Source organism: Bipolaris zeicola (assembly GCF_000523435.1).
Source record: "Bipolaris zeicola 26-R-13 unplaced genomic scaffold scaffold_119, whole genome shotgun sequence".
Taxonomy (NCBI): Eukaryota; Fungi; Ascomycota; class Dothideomycetes; order Pleosporales; family Pleosporaceae; genus Bipolaris; species Bipolaris zeicola.
Genome location: NW_006912168.1, coordinates 22,800 through 40,291, shown reverse-complemented (window position 1 = coordinate 40,291; position 17,492 = coordinate 22,800). Strand labels below are relative to the sequence as shown.

The window sequence follows — 17,492 nt, the reverse complement described above, 5'->3', positions numbered from 1 at the left end:
TTGGCCGACTTTCTCGCCGCGCACTGAGGGATACGTATGTAGTGCGACTCTGTCAAGCTTTGAGCATGTCATCGCCGCCACCCGGGCCTCCAGACCAGTGGTTCAGTCAACGAAAAGGCGTGTTTGGGCTTGTTTAGAGTTCGCATAGATGAACGTGGAGGTTCCACGCGAGTGAACCGTGTTTTGCTTTGATCTTCAGCTGGACTTGCGTAAGCGCTAGGCATTTGTTTTGCCTCACAAAGTGGCTTGCGGGTCGCACCATGTGTGAGGCTACTCTTATACGAGCTGTGTATCTAATTGCCAGATCAGTCCATGTTGACGAGGATGAATATAGTTGTTACATACAACAATGACTAGCATGTTTACTATAGTCGTGTTTCTACGCTGTCACGCTGCTGAGACGGCTACATGTCAAAAGGCCGAGGTACCAGCAGCGCGCTGAGACGCCTTTGTCATGGAGAGCAGATAATATATTACAATCCAAGTCTGGCCGACTAGCGTCGAGCAAGGTGTAGCGGCGCTCTGGTTCACTGGTGCCCGCGTTTATTCTTTCCAGAAGACCGTCTCAATCAGCATAGCGACACGCCATTCAATAGTCCAATACTGTATATCAATCTATTTACCCCATGTTTACAAGTGCATGTGAGTATGTTGCTGGAAGCGCCAAGGGCCGAGCTGAAACTCGTGCGCGGGTTCTAAGGACGATACCCGAGAGGATGACGTACAAGCTCGGACCGGACCCGGCTTTCCCTCTTGTGGGATTTTGAGCCATGTCATGTTTGCTTGGCATGTGATGGCTTGAAACAAAGCCTCCCTATTCCGTCCTTCGTGGTTTGTCCAATCCGTCCTCATCGCCGTCAGAGACTCCCAACAGCAGGGCCTGCCCGCTGGGTACGCCTGTCTTTATCAAACGGCATAACTGCGGGTTTTTCCTTTGGGTAAGCCCTTTCCTCCTCCCGCGGCACCAACTTGGCTGCTGACAAGTTGCGTCAATCAAACTCGACTGTGCCCGTGCAGCCGCCTTACAGGGATACGACAAGAAGCAAATTCTCCGCCAGTAACTATGAGCTTACTATACCAATACGATGCCCTGCAGGAGTTCTGTTTGGATCGAAGACTGCACACTTGTGGTAAATCGAGCGACGGTTTGCCCTCGAGCGCCCCGAAACCGTTTAAAGGCCTAGGAGAGGCGCGTGGCATCTGTCTCAGATTCCATCGTGTTCGGCGATTCATGAATCGACCCACCGCTTAAACAAACACGGCATGGATCGGCCTGTTCACTCCTCGGTTGCACTTGACAGTGGGCTTTCCGCGTCAGTCCACACCTCTAGAAGCCGAGTAGGAATGAGCAAAGACTTGCTTTTGGCTAGCAAGCCATATGAGGTTCCCCAGGATCTAACGGAAACAAGACCGTTATTGTGCAACGGCCCCGGTGACTTGACCACGACTGGACTGGTGGTTCCACCAATCGTCCTGTGGGTCGGGACCTCATTTCACGATTTCTGGGTCTGGAATCCCCGGCATATTGGTGAGCCATGCGAGGGAGACAGCCTGAAGATAACTAGAGCATCACAGGTCCTCGCGCAAGACCGAGCGGGGGGGTTTGAATCATCTCGAGCCTGGCCCAGCTCCAATCCTGCGCGACGATTCTGTCCATTCCTTTGTCCACCAACCACCCCGGTCCTATCTATTCCACCTGCAGCGCACCGGAAGATTTCGTTCGCTCGTCCGCTCGTTCATACTTTCTTTTAAACTATCTTGGTCTGCAGTTACCTTTACACTCTTTTTCGATTCCAGGCGCCCCGTGCAGTACGTCGGTTGCTGTCTCGACCGACATGACAAGATGATCTCCCGTAGGAAACACGATGGTGCGCAACACGGTTATGTGGACCCAGCAGTCCAACTCAATGTCGGCCTTTGGACGCTCTTTGCCGGCGCAACTGTTTTCTTGGCTATGAGGATATGGATCAAAGTTACTCGCCGACATGGTTTGTGGTGGGATGACCACATTCTCCTCATTTCATGGGTGAGTAACCATGTGCGCGTTGAGGAGTAACCGCTCCAGTACTGACTATGTTGTAGGTGATACTGGCTGCCAACAACTCCATCATTACTCTTGAATACGCAACTGGTTATGTCCAAGCCACCTGGGATGATCGCATGCACATACTCATCAATATCACTTCGTGCGGTACTCTTATCAACCAATCGCTTACCAAGACGGCATTTGCAGTTACTCTGCTGAAGTTGACCAAGAACTGGGGAAGATGGATCCTCTGGTTCTGTATCGCTTCTATGAACTCGTACATGATCGCAAAAGTTATCCTTCAGTGGGCAAAGGTCTGCGGAAAGTCGTCCTACGACGTCTGGTATCGTCTTGACTTTTGCCTCGAGCCAAAGTTCAGGGATGATTTCAAAGAGGGTGGCAACGTCTACAACATTATTATGGATTTCGTCCTGGCAGTCTTCCCATGGGTCATTACCTGGAACCTCGATATGCGAAGGGTTGAGAAGATTGGTCTTTGTGTTGCCATGAGTCTAGTACGATATACGCGCTTTTTGGGCCTCGATTCATCTTTGTATCAGCATCGCTAACAAAAATCAGGGTATGGTTGTCGCTGTTGTATCAGCTGTCCGCACAAGCTGGAAGGACGAGGGTAACCAGAAAGACGAATGGTACTTTTGGCGCAACGCCCACTCCAACATCTGGTACTCATCAGAGATTGTCGGCACCATCATCGTCCAGTGTATTCCCGTCTTACGGCCTCTTATTCGCGACATCAAAACCTCTCTCACTTCAAAGAAACTCGCATCATCTGGCGATGAGTTGACTAGGCGTAGCAGGTACGTTGAAACAAATATGGCGTGATGACCCAGGTCAGCTACGGGAACCTACGGAGCTGTCCCGCCCCACTTTAACTCTATCTTCATATATATTATCGACCCATTGCTGACACTATTACCGCAGAGGCCCATCCATCTTCGGCTTCGGATTCGGGCCTGGCCCAACCATTGGCACAAAATCATCCCACAAGGCACACATCTATTCCGACGCACGCACCACCTTCAACGACACAAAGAGCGAGCCCAACCCCGACTCATGGGACAACCAAGGCATCTTTCAGAAAAGGGAATTCGAGCTCACCACCATGGAAGTCAAAGCCCATAAGGGAGCAGAATTAGTATGAAAGCTTGTTATTTTCTTGGGCGTAGTTGTTAGGATTTTTAGAGAAAAAAAACTGGTCAGATTAGAATATAATGCTTCGCGGCAAAGGAAAAAAAATTACGTTCGCATGCTTACAAGTGCCAAGTGAGCACGGCAGGAGAACTAATGCAGCCTGGCATGCAGCATAGGCTAGGACGAGTCGCGAGCACAGAGAGATGATTGAGGGATAGGGAGGAAGCAGGGAAAGAGAGCGAGGAAGAGACAGAGACATGAAGTGACCAGCCTTTTCTTATCGCTCTATTGCGATGAGTCCATAGTCGCTGCCCATGCAGTACAATTGGACGAACCAGCGGTTCAGTCCTACGGTCCCCCTCCGCGTCCTCCGCACCACTGGCTGGCTGTAGCAAGACACTAGATTGTCTTGTAGACGGAGATCTTTTCTCACCCAAGCAAAGCATAGCATATCATAGCAATTAGATACACTGTACATACGAACGGCCTTTTAACAGATAGATAGATTCCATCTTAATACATACATATAAAACCGGGATTGGCTAAAGAACAACTTGCAACTTTCCCCTTTTCTCCTACACCTCCCCCCCCCCTGCCCATTCAACTTGACTCGACTGGACAGACTTTGCGGTTACCGTATACTCCTCACCAACTCCCTCAAATCACCACCTTCAACCCACTTCTCCTCGCCTCCGCCTCCAACACCCAGTCCGCCGCCTCCTCCACCACTAACACCCCATCCTTCACCTACATCGCCGACTACACGTGCGGGCCGGCCGCCGATGACAGAGCCAGATGCAATGACCATATTTGCAGGTACAACAGTGTGAGGCAATATCTTTACATTCTCCTTGATAATGACAAAAGGACCGATAGTGCAGTTATTCCCAACATGCACATGAGACGAGATGGAAATGGCTTGGATAGTTGAGTTGGGACCTAAGAGTCACAATAGTTAGATCCCGCCGACCCTCTCATATTTTATTTTATTTTACATCTTTTTTACAAGATAGAATCCATGGTAGGTCCTCTTTGGCCAAAAAAAAATCATTTCCCATACAAACACGCTAAGTCAAGAGGAAGGAAAATAGGGTAAAGATGTAAACGTACCAACAAAAACATTATCCCCAATCTTCATAGGATAATAATGGACCTGGCCCCTACTAATTCTGCTAGGAGGCTTGATCACGCTGCCCTGGCTAATCACCGTACACCGCCCGATGCTGATGCTCGTGGGCGTCACGTCCTTGCCGGACTGCGAGGGCGCACTGCGCGTCGGATGCAGGTCGCCGCGGAGCTGCACGTCGGCCATGATGACGGTGCGGCCGCCGAGCGTGATGTTGGCCGTGCCCGTGATGGCGCTGCGGCGCGAGACTTTGTTGCCTGAGTCCTGGGGGGTGGGAGGGTTAGAGGCTGTGGTTGTGGTCAAGTAGTGGCATGGTGGGTTTGGGGTAGTTGATGTAGCTACTGGGAAGATAATGGGATTGGTTGTTCTTTCAGAGAATAAAATGTGTGATGTAATGATGTTGTGCTGGCTGGATATGTTCATAGGGCGAAGTTCAGACGCACCGTCTCAATGTACTCGCCCTTGGGCGCCGCTTTCCGCGCCGCTGGCCTTGACATGTTGTTGTTTTCTTGTGCAAGATACTGCCGGACTAATCTACTATATCTCTTTCTCGTGGAGTTGGCAATCAACGTTGGCTTTTGTGTTTGTGTGTCGCTGCTCGAGTTGCGTCGTGGTTTTAGGATCAACAATGATTATACGCGGAAGGTGCACGCGATCCAAGCTTTGGTGCTCAGCCAATCAGCGCACTGCGCACCATCTGAGGTAAGTTTGTTCAAACGGTAGGACTCAAACATTCTGTGGTTCTTTGGGTAGAGAGGAGTCCTAAACACAGGAGACATCGAGAAATCTGCCACAATCCCCTAAGACTGCAAAATTTGTGCCGAATTCGGGGTGTTTTTTAGGCAATGCAACATGGCTTCATCTACTATCTCTGAATACGAGCATGACACTGTCTACCATAAGTTCATTTCTTTCAACCAATGTAGCTAAGCAAAGAAGATTCGGATTGTGGTGAAAACCCGAGAGTTTGTATTATATCATGTTGATTGCGAGAATTTACGACCGTGATTTAGCAAGCGGACGTCAAAATTGTTGAACAACGACTACTTGCTCAAATAGTTCATATTCAGAGTAGCAGCAATGCTGTAAGAGAGAAGAGAAAAAAGTTTCATTCAATTCGTGCATCAAGTCACTAGACTGCGTACATCCATAACACTTTTTTTGGGCCGTGAGTTCCCATCTGCGCCAACCCACTCCGATAGCCCGGTTTCCTTACATAAATATAGTGAGTGAAGGAATATGTCGTAACATCGTCCCTTCTTTCGAATATGCGCAGTAAATTGCCAATCTCATAAGAGATAGGTCTGCGGACCTAGCCGAGATTGCCTCATGCATGGAAACCTTTATACAAAAAGAACCCTAATACATAACCTGTGAGTTGTGAAAAACGGAACGCTCTTGCATTCCTTCCAAACGCCTGCTGATAATAAAAAAAGAGAACAGTGCTTGTGATGGTCGGATATGACATCGAAAGTAGGTTGCCCTGACCTAGCTCGTCTGTACATCTGAGAAAATCCATGTCAAAGCCATATCTTTACGTTTGGTATTTTGTTTTGTTGGCGAAGCTTCGGAAGCGCTGCTGCCGAGCGCAAAGGATTAAAAATGTCGTAGAAGAAGACTTTGAGGATAGGTGCTGGGGTCGCAAAATAGCCCTCATGGAGTCGCTACACACTGTGCGGCAGAAATGCGAAGACGGTTAACAAGAACAGTCACCGAAGAGATTCCGTGTCTTATGGTAGTGTACAGGTTCGGTGACAACTGGTATTTACTGAATGGTAGAATTTTCCGCACGTTGGCTGATATGGTGAGCGTGTGCTTCGAGAGCACGTGCTTGTATATGAGTGACTGCGACAACATTAGTGCTGATATATACAGGTTCGGATGTTTACTTACCAGGCCAGACAACTGACTTGGATAGCATGTAGGCCGTCATCATCAGTAGTTTGGTACCATAGCCGCAATGTCCCAGGTTTGAAAGACCACCTAGCATCGGCATATTGTTTGAGGAGATATCGTAGGCCAGCTTCATATCTGCGTGATGAAGAATGTCTGCAATCTTCTGTAGCAGCTTCACGTCTTCCTCTTCGAGTAGCAAAATCGCTGGGACTTCTGAGAAATTGACTTCGTCCCTGCCCAACACTCCAAGATAGCGTCCGACACGGTCTTGAAGTGTTGCAACCCATTCGGCCAGGACCTGTGCACAGTCGAATGTGCATAATGCAGAAGAGTTGGGCAACTCCCTGGCAGTGAAGTCGGCGAATGAGGAGTTCAGCTTATGCGCCATGGTGAGAGAGTCGGCGGCATAGAAGGCAGCCTTGCGGAGATGCCTCTCGCGTTTCGAAGAAGCACTGTTGGGAAGACCATTGCCACTGTTTCCAGGGCTGATTTGGTCCTGCGAGTTCATTTGACCCGGAGAAGCCGTCTGACTTAGGTCCATAGAAGAGGACCGTTCAGGTGAATCTTCCGTTTGACCTACAACATCAACACCTCTGGCCAACTCATTTGCCATGCCGTCAAAGTCACGTTGCCACAGAAGCTCTTTTGCTCGACCAAGATTTACGAAAAGCCTCACATAGGCAAGGTCCAGCAGCGGTATGCAATCAGCAGACAAAGGCCCAAAGGGACTCGGTCGCTCGATGCTATGGTTTGGATTGGCTCTCCAAGCAACTTGCCAAGCCTTGAGAGCAGGCTCGACTTGCGCATGCATAGCTTCTGTCTCATGGGCTTTCCACAAGCGACCATTGTGTCTATTCCTCGTCTCCCAAATATATACGTGCATCGCGTTTATCAGCACGTAGCAACCGAAACTGCTAGGCCGAATATCGCTCTCGGAAAGGGTATTGACAGTTTGGCCTCCTGAAAAGGCATTTGGGTAGGCATTGCGCATTCTCGAGGTTGATTGTCGTGTACTAGCTTCAAGGAGGTATGTCATTGCAGTAATGAAGGACAAGCCCCGAGTTTGCGCAAGCATCGGCCCTCCCATTGCTACCCATGCTTGAGGGTTGTCGACGGACCAGAGATCCTCTTCACAAGGGAGATCCAGATGGATCTCCGAGTTCAGAATCCGAGGTGAGTGTGCGTATGCCGAAACGAGCAAGCTCGACATTGAGAAGATGGCGAAGTAGGTTCGCTTGCGCTCTTCGGCCTTCTTCCATTGTATCCATTGTGTGTGCTCATCTATAGTATCCTTTTGTTGATCAAGAGACGGGTTCGAATCATCTGACATGTTGAAATCCCCATTGGTATTACTTGGGGGGCTGGGCATAGTCTGCTCCGGAGGAGTGGGCTTGTCCAAGCCTGCAGCTTTTGCTAGACTCACAAGGGCCGCACAATGTGTGCTTGCGACCTCTGCAGCCTGTCGGTCGCCACAGTTGAGTCCGAAAATGAGATTGAGTAGCATGGCCTGGACCAGCCACAAGGGTGGTTTGTTGATGTTATCATTGGCAGCACTAGGTCCGTTGACAGCGGATAGGCCGGCTTTGCGGCGCTCGTCAAGATAGAAGAGAATCAGCTTCTTTGCTGCCTCGAACAAGTCTTTGGCTACGTTTTGCTCAAATTCGTAGAGGGCGCCAATTGCGGCCATTGCAAGAATCAAACAACCACCTCCCCCAACCATGGTGTCTTGGTTGAATGTGCCAGCAGTGCGGAGCTGATATGTGTACGCTGGGGTATCGAAAGATAGTGTTGGAATATGTAGAAAGGGCATATGGGGATGGAAGTATTGTATGTAGGCGTTCACGTAGCGCTGGATGTCGAAAGTACTGGGCAGTAAGCCAGCCAGATTTAAATGCTTGTTACTCCCGTTCGAGGACAGAGGAGAGCTGATGGCTGGCTGCGAGAACCTTCGTTGAGGTATTTGGCCGTAGCCCATGGCTTGACTCAAGTTGTGCATCAAAGCTTGCCTTGTAGACTCTGTGATTGTTTCAGTGGAAAATGAGGATACGGAGCTATGCCCTGCGCTGCCATTGATAGAGGATGATGATATGCTGTTGGCATCAGAAGCGAATGTCATGGGCGTCTGAAAATACTGGTTCGGCATACCGGGTATTCCAGCTGAAGGGCTCATGGCCGCTAAAGGAGGTGGTGTAGAGGTGTAGAAATCATTCTGAACACCCTGATCGCCAAGTTCCTGTGATGTGCCAGTGTTCATCATGAGCTCAGGAAAGACTGGAGCCATGGCGTCGAGAGAGAAGGCTGTGGTGTCAATGCTAGTATGCGTCACCAGGGGGTTGTGCCACATGGCTGCCGAGTTTGGCTGGCTGGAGCCATCTAGCATCATGTCATGGAAGGCACCTTGGCTCGCAGTACTTATCGCTGATGGTGATGAGCCATCCAGTGCCGACTCGTTTGCCCCCGAAAACATCATGGAATTGTCCATACCCATGCCCCAGCCAAAATCGTCCTCCTCGATCGGGTTGTTCCCAGCGAAGGGGTTTGCAAATCTTTTAAAGGGTGATGCGGGGATTCCGACACTGGCATTGAAATGATGTAACTGGTTGGGGTTAATGGTAGAGGAGGTCGATGTTCCAAAGAATTTTTCAAGTTCACGGTCATCAGGTCCAGTCATGCCCGGGATTGGAGCTGTGCGAAGACCTCCCCCCATGCCAAATCCAACATGGGTGTCCAGCCTCGGCAGAGGCTGAGCTTGTCCGTGGTTGCCCATGGACGTGGACATGCCCCGGTAGTCAAACTGACTGATACCAGAAAGGCTCGAGTGATGTGAGTGACCAGGAACACCCCCCCTGTTTGCCGACACCGAAGATGCTAGGAAGCTGCTGAACGAGTTGGGATCGATGTGACTGATGGTATTGGCGCGCGGCCTCATGGTCTTGGCGACGGCGCCACCAGCATTGCTCGACACTGAGTTTTTGCGTACTCGGGCAGTGGCGTTGGTTGGGAGGCCCGTCGTGCTTTCCCTACGTCCAGTGCGGGGGCGGGCAGAAGTCGCGCCCTGCTGGTGGAGCTTTTGTTGATGGCGCAGGAGCAGGTCGCGCCGTGCAAAGCATCTTGTGCATTGCGGGCACTCGAATGGCTTTTCTTTTGTATGTGATCGCTCGTGTCGCTTCAAATGTTCTAGTCGCGCAAAGGAACGCGTGCATGTTGTGCAGATGTGAGGCCGGGGCTTGTCGTTCTTGGGAGGAGGAAACGAGTGGACGGTGGGCGGGGAGGCTTCGGGCTTCACGGTGGATGCGGAAGCTGTAATTAGCAGTTGCGGTTAGCTCTCTGCGGCGTAGAACCTGTATACGTTTTTTACTAACAATTACTGCTGTTGCCAGAGCTATTGGAATCATCGCTCGGCGTGTTCGTGGGGCCCGGCAGGCTCGTGCTCTCGACGTTGGTCATGGTCGTTTCGTGTATGGGGCTGGTACGACCGAGCAACACAATGGCTCACCACAGCACAGTTGTTCCGGCAAGCTTAAGGGTATGCAGTTAGTACGCTGAGTAGGCCAGTACCAACTCAACGCGTCTCAAAGCCAGGTTTGAGTGCTAATACAACGGTGACCGAAGCTGAGTGGAGCTCGTGGAGCTCGTGTGGGCGGCACGGTCGCCGACTAACTAGACTGACAGCTTGCAAACACGACGGCTGCAAGTAGGCAGGAAGATCAGCAGACGGTACATGAAGGCAACGGAGCAGATGCAATGTACCTCGACAGACTTCCGGCAAGACACGGAATGTGGACGAGCTACTTAGAGCTCTGAGACACAAAGGAGAAGAAGACGAGTGATGGCAGGAAAGCCAGTTACAAACTTGAGGTATGCCGGTATAGAAGTGGACCTTGGGGATAGCAATATACGCGGACAGCCAAGGGCCAATTGCGAGAACAGGAGAGAGTGAGAGAGGAAACCGTCGACGATGGTGGGGGAAGAGTGGTTGGAGTAACGGGGCGCAAGCAGAGCAAGGCTAAGTTGGCCGAAAAGAAGATGCAAGGAGGCGATGGATTGGGTGGAGCTTGGCCGGTCCGTACATAGGTCGGCTGTGGAGGAATAAGGCGGCTGGACGTGGAGGTGGTGGTGGTGGTGTGAGTTGACGGCGGAGCAAAGAAGGGCGGCGGCGCTGGCAAGGGACAGTGGGCAAGGGCGAAAGTGGTAGCTGTTGTGCACTAGGGTCCAGCGTTGATGTAAGCGTGCGTGAGAGAGAGAGAGAGAGAGAGGGCTCGCAGAGGACAGAGGGCTGGAGGGCGCGCAGGCGGGTTTGTGCTGGTAGGGCCCAAAAGGCTAGATTACAACGCAGACACAAGCTTGGGACCCGACGAGAGCAATTGGGCGAGCTGGGGGCGATTGGCCGGGCGCGGGTGACAGGTAGAGGCGCCGAGTCTGGGGAATTGAGCACAGGCCAGCGTTCGTGGGACGGGGGGCCAAGGGGGGAGGGGGAAGGGGGGGTAAAATTGACGAGGAAGGAACGAAGGCGAGGGTGACGGCGAGGTTGCAAGAAGGGGACAGCAGGCCGTGCAATGTCACTTGGGAGGGCTGGAAGCTATGGGCGGCGGCGGCAGCAACGAGGCAGGCGGCATTATAGTACAGTAGGCCGTGGTAAGCAGAAGCGCAGAGGGTACGGCGCGCGCAGGCTAAGCGGGCACCGTGTTATGCCAGTGGCCAGCGGCGCCAGGAGGTCGTTGGACGGGCCCTGCAAGCATCAGGGCTCATACATACAGTACAGTACATATGCAGTGGATCCCCCAGCAAACGGCGTTTCTGCCGCAGGGGCCTGGTCCGGAGTGCCTCCGCCGCCCACTCGTACAGCCTCCTGCTGTCTCCTGCCCGCCTCGATGGGCAGTGATGTGCGGACGCGATCAGCAGCACGGCCTCGATAAGTCGCCTTTTTGTCCTGCCGCTTGGCACCTCGAGCAGCATGCATGGCCTGCGCCGCGGGTCGTCCACTGCTGCGGGCTCGGTTCGGATGTATGTATTCGATATATATATATTTATTGTAAGTAACTATGCATGTACGTATCTCGCTGGAAGCATCTACGTATGTATGTATGTACGTAGTATGTACTGTGAGTATATATGCTGTATGTAGCATGTATGTATCGCGGTGGAGTAAGTAATGTACGTAGTACCCTCGCTCGGATTCATCTCGCCTGCGACGAAGAATAAATTGGCCGCGTCCTACCAGAGGCCGGCGGGATACTGGCCATGGCCTGTACATGTGTAGCAGCATCGGTGTCTGAGGGCAGCCAGACCAGTCTTGTGCTGGGAGTTGCCTGCTGGCCGAAAAACCGATGCTGAGATGCGAGTTTCAAGAGCCTGTCACCGAGCCAGGCGGGCGACGGGTCTTGCATATACGCGACCCACGTCTCTGCTGCCGTCAAGCGCCTAGCCATGGCGACGGGCAGCGACCTGACAGCACGCTACACTGGGTGACGCCAGCAGTCGAGGGCTGGGGGTGTGCGTGTGTGCAATACGGACAGCCGCGTAGGCTGTCATCGGTGAGACGTGGCTGCGACTACGACTGCGACTGCGACTGCGACTACGACTCCCGCACTCTTCCCCAGGAATTCGAGGTCAAGCCTGCAGCGCTCGGACGACGGCAGCGATTTGCACTAACTCTATCCGGCAACATCTGGGGTAAAGTAACCGCTAGCGCCGCCACTAGTCGCTCGCATGGGTCCCATGGGCCGCCTGAACCTCCGGCCACTCATGGCGCCGCATGACCACGGCCTGCACGCGCGCCCACAGCCTCTCACTCGCTGCCGCCCGCCCTCCCTCCTTCCTTCTACCTACTGCTACCCCCATTACGCGGGCATGCGCGCGACGGTCGACATGGCTCTGCACCTGACCTTGGGCTGGCCCGGACCCTGACGTCCTGCGCCTGTCCAGGCCCGCTAGGCCCCATCGCGACCGGGCCCTGTGCAGGCCAATGTACTGACGCTTCACACCTACCTACATCCATACTCTACATGTCCACATGGTACATGTCTGCTCCGTCGACGCTGCGCCCTCCCCTTCACAACTCGTTACGCATGACGGCATCCTGCGGCTGCCCTCGCCTGCCCCCCTAGACTCGCTTTGGTCTAATCCCCAAGCTACTGCCCCGGGTAGCCATGTCGCCGTTGCAATTCACTCTTGTCGATGCTGCAGAGCCCTACCCAGCCTCGGCCTCTGACGTTGCATCGCACCCAGTGGCAATCGACTCGGCCTCGCTCGTGGCAGATCTGCACCCGACAGCACGCTGGTGGAGTAGCCCGACTACCGTGGCGAAGCCATCTACGTCAATCGAAGGATTGTAGAAGAAACAAGCCTGGCGGAGCGTGAACTGCTGCATGCGCAAGCAATGCCAGCCTTGTCCACCGTCGGATGCTGATCGTCGCTAGCCGTCAAGCACCACGTGACCATCCGCTGCTGACTCCACATGCCACTCGATCTGCACACACACACATCCCTTTTACTAAGTACTTACTTATGTACTAGTAGTGTATATACGTCCCTGCGCCTCCTTGCACGCCCCCAGCCTCCATCCATGATTCACCTCTCTAGCCATATCCTGAGCACACTTGCAGGACGCAAAGTCCACTGGCCCACACAACACCCTGGCTGCAACAATGCAACTTGGTTCGCCTAAGCAGAGTGATACCATTGCAGCCACACTATTGGACGCGCTACCATTGGTCCGGCAACAGCTCGCCTATCACGTGACACATCCTTCCCATACTGGCCTCCATGTCTACCGCATCGCCCTGCCATGTTTGCATCCACCAATCCAATAGCGCATCCCCACTACTCTTGTCATTTTCGCTGCTGTTGCATTGCGACCATACCGTGTTCCACCGCACGCATACATATGACGTGCCTCTCTTGTGAAACACTCGGGACCTCTACAGCACCGCTCACAGACATGATGCCGACCGGCATGCCAGCCAGTACGTGCAGCCACTCGATGACGAACGCCTGCTTCCTTCACCCTGCTGTCCAGCAGCTGCCCGGGTAGCTCTATAGAGCAATCCCGATGCACTTCCCCAGACACTTTGCCGCTCGCGCTGCATCTAGAGGTATGCGAACCGCCACGACTTGCGCCATCAAGCTCCACCTATCATGCTGTTGAACGCAGGGAAGTGTGAGGCGTTACGTGCAGGTGCAGCAAGGCGCAGGTTGCTGTTCGGAGCAACAGGAGCGAAATCCGGCTTGCTAGGACAACAAGCACAACCCGTTCGACAACGTACATACATACACGTTAGCACCAATACCAAGCTTGTCGCTGTGTATACTGTCGACACATTGCTCTTGCTCAACCTCTCTCTGCACCTGCTGCATAGAGTGCATCCACCTCGTAGTGGGACCATTTCATCCGGCTATATCCAAGCAGACGGCAATGGCCCGCAATGGCAGCAAACTAGAAACTGGAGCCACCAGTCCACCTCCACAAACAGGCCATCTGGACCTCAGTGTTAAGAACCCAAATATAACGCAAAAGATGCTGACGCCGAGCACCCAACACGCTGCACAAGCACCAGGATAGCTAGATCTGGTGGATATTGACGCGCCACTGAAGCTAAGCTAAGGTGCAGTAGTCTGCGTCTCACGTGCATGCTAGCTGTGTACCTCGCCGCCTCCAATGGCGACCCACTACTGCTACGTAACTGGAGCTCCGCAACCCTTTGAAGCTGTTGGAGCATGTTTTGACAAGTCATTCCCGTTTCTTCCCGCCGTGCTTGCCACATTACAACGAGTCAGCACCATCACCACATTGCGCCACGCAAACCGCTGTGGTTAGCAGGTGATCTTCAGCCCGTTGGCGGCACTTGTCAACCCTCCAGCAAAAGCCTAGACAATGGAGCACTACCGCTTACCCTATGGTTGCTATTCTCCGATAGGTTGAAACTGCTCCCTATCTTCCGCGAGAGCCGGTTCATGTAACTTGTCTTAAGTCCGGAAGGCTGCGGTACTTGTCACATTTCTTGTTTTGGATTAGCTGCCGGGCTTGCAATCACCCGGGTCCGAGATAGGGTTCACGGTACCAAACATCGAGTGAGAAAATCATCACCTAGCACGTTTCCTTGGCCCGTCATCTCCATCGGGGCTTTTGCTTAGAATCCAGGCACATCGGTAATTACCTCTTTTCGATACACGTGCCCGGCTCGGTAATGAAGGTAAGGTCCCAGGGTTTCACAACAGCATGACTAGTTGTTATGAGTAAAGCGACTGACTTTGTGAAAGGGAAAAGAAGAGAGAAGAAGAAAACAAAAAGCACCACTACTATTACTGGTACTTGAACCGTCTCCGCGGCTTAGCTAACGTGCAGAAAAAGTCATGTTCTTTTGTTTTTCTCCTCAATACGCTATTGGTCATAGTATATTATGGCCGCTTCCAGTTCGCGGACCCCCATTCAGCGTAACATTCTTACAACCGTTGAATTCCGCCCTTGGAGCACCCTCCCTCCCTCCCCCGTTCTCGAAGACCCACACACGATCCTTAGATAATTTTTTACCCTTCATAAAAGGCGGCAGCGTACGGGAACATCGGTGCTAACCTGCAGACCCAACAAAGCAATGCTACCGTTGTCGGCAGAAGCCCCGTTTGCTCCTAGGCGCGCCGCCTCCCTTCACCATGGGAGATCTCCACTACAAGGTACCCACTCAATCTATACTAGGAAGAGACCAAGACAAAACCACGGCTCAACAGCGGCAGATGCCCACTTACTAACCGTTCCTCGGGGATCCCTAGCCATGCGGGTCTGTTTCTAACGTGTGGGTTTTCTTCTCTTTGCGTGTATGCTCAGCCCTTTTTCGTTTTGGTCTTGATACTGTTGAATCGGCCGTCGCTACACCCAGCGCCCAACGTGTCACGGCTTTATTTTCAACCACCTCGTCTCGCCACACCCTTTCTTCGTTACATCTGTTCCCGTATTTTCTACGACCGATAAGCAAGTGGCAACTAACCATATATATTTTTATTAGCAACAAGAAACGAAGAAGAAAAAAACTTCGAATGCGAATGACGTCTTCTAACCAAAGCCCGCTCAGCAAACTGCAGCCAGTCCCCCTTGCCACCCTATCCCCCATACACAAAAAACTCCTTTCTTGGCGAACCGCCCGCGAGGTTACGTATGCCCGCTGACGTAAACACCAGACTACTTTCGGCTTTTCCTAGCACACCACCCACACCCTCTTCTTTTTTTTTGCCTTCGCGGTCTTTCTTTCTTGCGGCAACGGGCCGGGGTGGAAGCTAACGAAAGCCCCCAGAAAAAAAGAGGTCGAGACATTTTTGAACGGGTAAGAAAATGAACTCGGTTACAAGCAACCGTCTTGTGTTATATGGTCATTTCGGAACACCAAGCCCTGCTTGCATCGAATGTATAACAGGGGCCTTGTATCGAAACAACTCGTAAGACTTGTAGTGAGCGGTGCAAATACTACTTACGTACGGGGTTTGGGTGGCCCACCATCATCATTCCTCAGTGTGTGCCAACAGAGGGGTGTACAAGGTCCAGGTACCCGGGCTTCTTCCCCCCCTTAGCAGCAGCAGCATAATCAAAATAAAGTGATGAATCAACCATCTATTTTCCATTTAACAAGACAATACATTCATTCTTCACCGCCGCATCCCGCATGCGTGATTTTTTTTTCCTGCGTTTTCTCTCTCTCTCTCATCGAGATCCTGAGGTTCGATGAGGCAGGGAGTAGCTGGTCAGACGGGAGGTGAGACTGCGGTGCTACTTTTCTGTGCTTAAGTGACAGGGGTCGGGGGCTTGGGAGAATGTGAGAGAGCAGAAAAGGGAGATCAGGGAAGGGCGCGGGTAGAGGATTAGAGGGAAATATCTTACGGACGTAGCTTGTTTAGCTTTACCTTGGAAAAATGCTCATACGGGGGGAAGGGCTGTTCCGTTGAGCAGATTCGAGACGAGGTGAGTGATGTGGTTTAGCTTGCTGGTTCAGGATTTTTTTTTGGGGGGGGGGGGGGGGTCCAGTGGATGTATTCGGTATGTTCGTAATAGTCTCGGGTGGATGAGGAAGATGCTGATAATTAACAAATTACACACATAAGATTTTTTTTGATCCTACTACCCCTTTCTAAGCTTGCGTGTTACTTTTCTTTTCTTAAAATTAAAACTAAATCTAAATGTCATGGGTTCTTATCGTAATGCTTCAGCCATGGATTTTTTTTAATATAAAGAAAAAAGTGAAAAACTCTTGGGACAAATTTCCCCCACTCGTCTTCTTCTTCTAAGACTGATTATAGTAAAAGAATTGATGCCGAGAAGCCCTGTCAGAAAGATACACAAATAGATGTCTGAAGACCAACTTGCTTTGATCACAAGAAAGACGGCCGGAAGCCAAGGTCATATCTCAATCGTAACAAGAAGAGAGACACGAACGGAAGCAGGTAAGAGAAGATGTGATTCAATTCTACACCAGAGATATGATAGGTACATGATTGAACAGAGTTCAAATGAGTTTTCGACCATTTAATATCTAATAGTGCCTCTGAGCTTTTCGTCTACAATTCCGCAGGACAACATAGCTGTAACGGAATTTCGAGAATTCCCCCCAGTCTCTCTGTGGAATATCTTGACCGTATGACTTGAAGAAAATCAAGGGGGGGGGGATCACTTTTGAGTATAACCTTGATGTACTCGATGCCGTTGAATTGCGGCTACAAATAGTGAAGTGAACGAATACACATGCCACATTCTGCGTCAAACAGAAAAACAAGAAGCGTCCTGCGACTAAGATCACAACCTGATTTAAAATCGGTAGTAAAAGTATCAGTATCACATTTCCGTACATATGTAAACTAAATAAAGACACCATTTCCCCTTACACGCCGTCATCCCAGTCATATCCATCGTCACACATAAACAATCCCCCTCCATTCCATCCACCCATTACGCAGAAAGCCGTTGCGCATAACCAAACATTGAGAAAAAGAAAAGAAAAGCGAGAAGTACATAACAGAAAGCAGGACGAAAAAAAAACGAACAAACAAAAAAGGGAATGGGGTATCTCAAGGCTCAGACGAATTATGCAGACTGGAAGAAAAAAGGCATTTGAAACGCGTCGCTCGCACCGAGCGTAAAAGCCCTTGTTGTCAGTTCTCATGGGTTCGTCTTCTCACGAGCCGGTGAAGAGATGGGTGAAAAACGCAAAGGAAACGAGAAACGAGAAACGAACAAAACAGAAAATTGTTGGAAACCTTTACTCGCTGAGTAAAAGACTCCAACAGTGCTGAAAAAAAACAAAGAAGGTCAAA

The 17,492-nt window shown here is 51.5% G+C and overlaps 4 protein-coding genes across 4 annotated transcripts; 2 read left to right on the top strand and 2 right to left on the bottom strand.

Annotated features, from left to right (window-relative positions):
• Window positions 1-1,843: 1,843 nt before the first annotated feature.
• Window positions 1,844-3,188, top strand: COCCADRAFT_100797 (uncharacterized protein; the record flags this gene model as incomplete). The annotated part of the gene is made up of 4 exons (XM_007715886.1): window positions 1,844-2,026; window positions 2,083-2,541; window positions 2,606-2,844; window positions 2,969-3,188. 4 exons carry the CDS (start codon window positions 1,844-1,846, stop codon window positions 3,186-3,188), a joined length of 1,101 nt encoding a protein of 366 aa, XP_007714076.1.
• Window positions 3,189-3,809: 621 nt separating this feature from the next.
• On the bottom strand, window positions 3,810-4,801 carry COCCADRAFT_100775 (uncharacterized protein; the record flags this gene model as incomplete). Its single annotated transcript, XM_007715885.1, has 3 exons — window positions 3,810-4,117; window positions 4,289-4,568; window positions 4,748-4,801. The coding sequence occupies 3 exons, from the start codon at window positions 4,799-4,801 to the stop codon at window positions 3,810-3,812; spliced, it is 642 nt and encodes a 213-aa protein (XP_007714075.1).
• Window positions 4,802-6,069: 1,268 nt separating this feature from the next.
• Window positions 6,070-9,647, bottom strand: COCCADRAFT_6504 (uncharacterized protein; the record flags this gene model as incomplete). The annotated part of the gene is made up of 3 exons (XM_007715867.1): window positions 6,070-6,149; window positions 6,198-9,500; window positions 9,563-9,647. The coding sequence occupies 3 exons, from the start codon at window positions 9,645-9,647 to the stop codon at window positions 6,070-6,072; spliced, it is 3,468 nt and encodes a 1,155-aa protein (XP_007714057.1).
• A 1,880-nt stretch (window positions 9,648-11,527) lies between these two features.
• On the top strand, window positions 11,528-11,959 carry COCCADRAFT_100810 (uncharacterized protein; the record flags this gene model as incomplete). The annotated part of the gene is made up of 1 exon (XM_007715884.1): window positions 11,528-11,959. The coding sequence occupies one exon, from the start codon at window positions 11,528-11,530 to the stop codon at window positions 11,957-11,959; it is 432 nt and encodes a 143-aa protein (XP_007714074.1).
• Window positions 11,960-17,492: the final 5,533 nt, after the last annotated feature.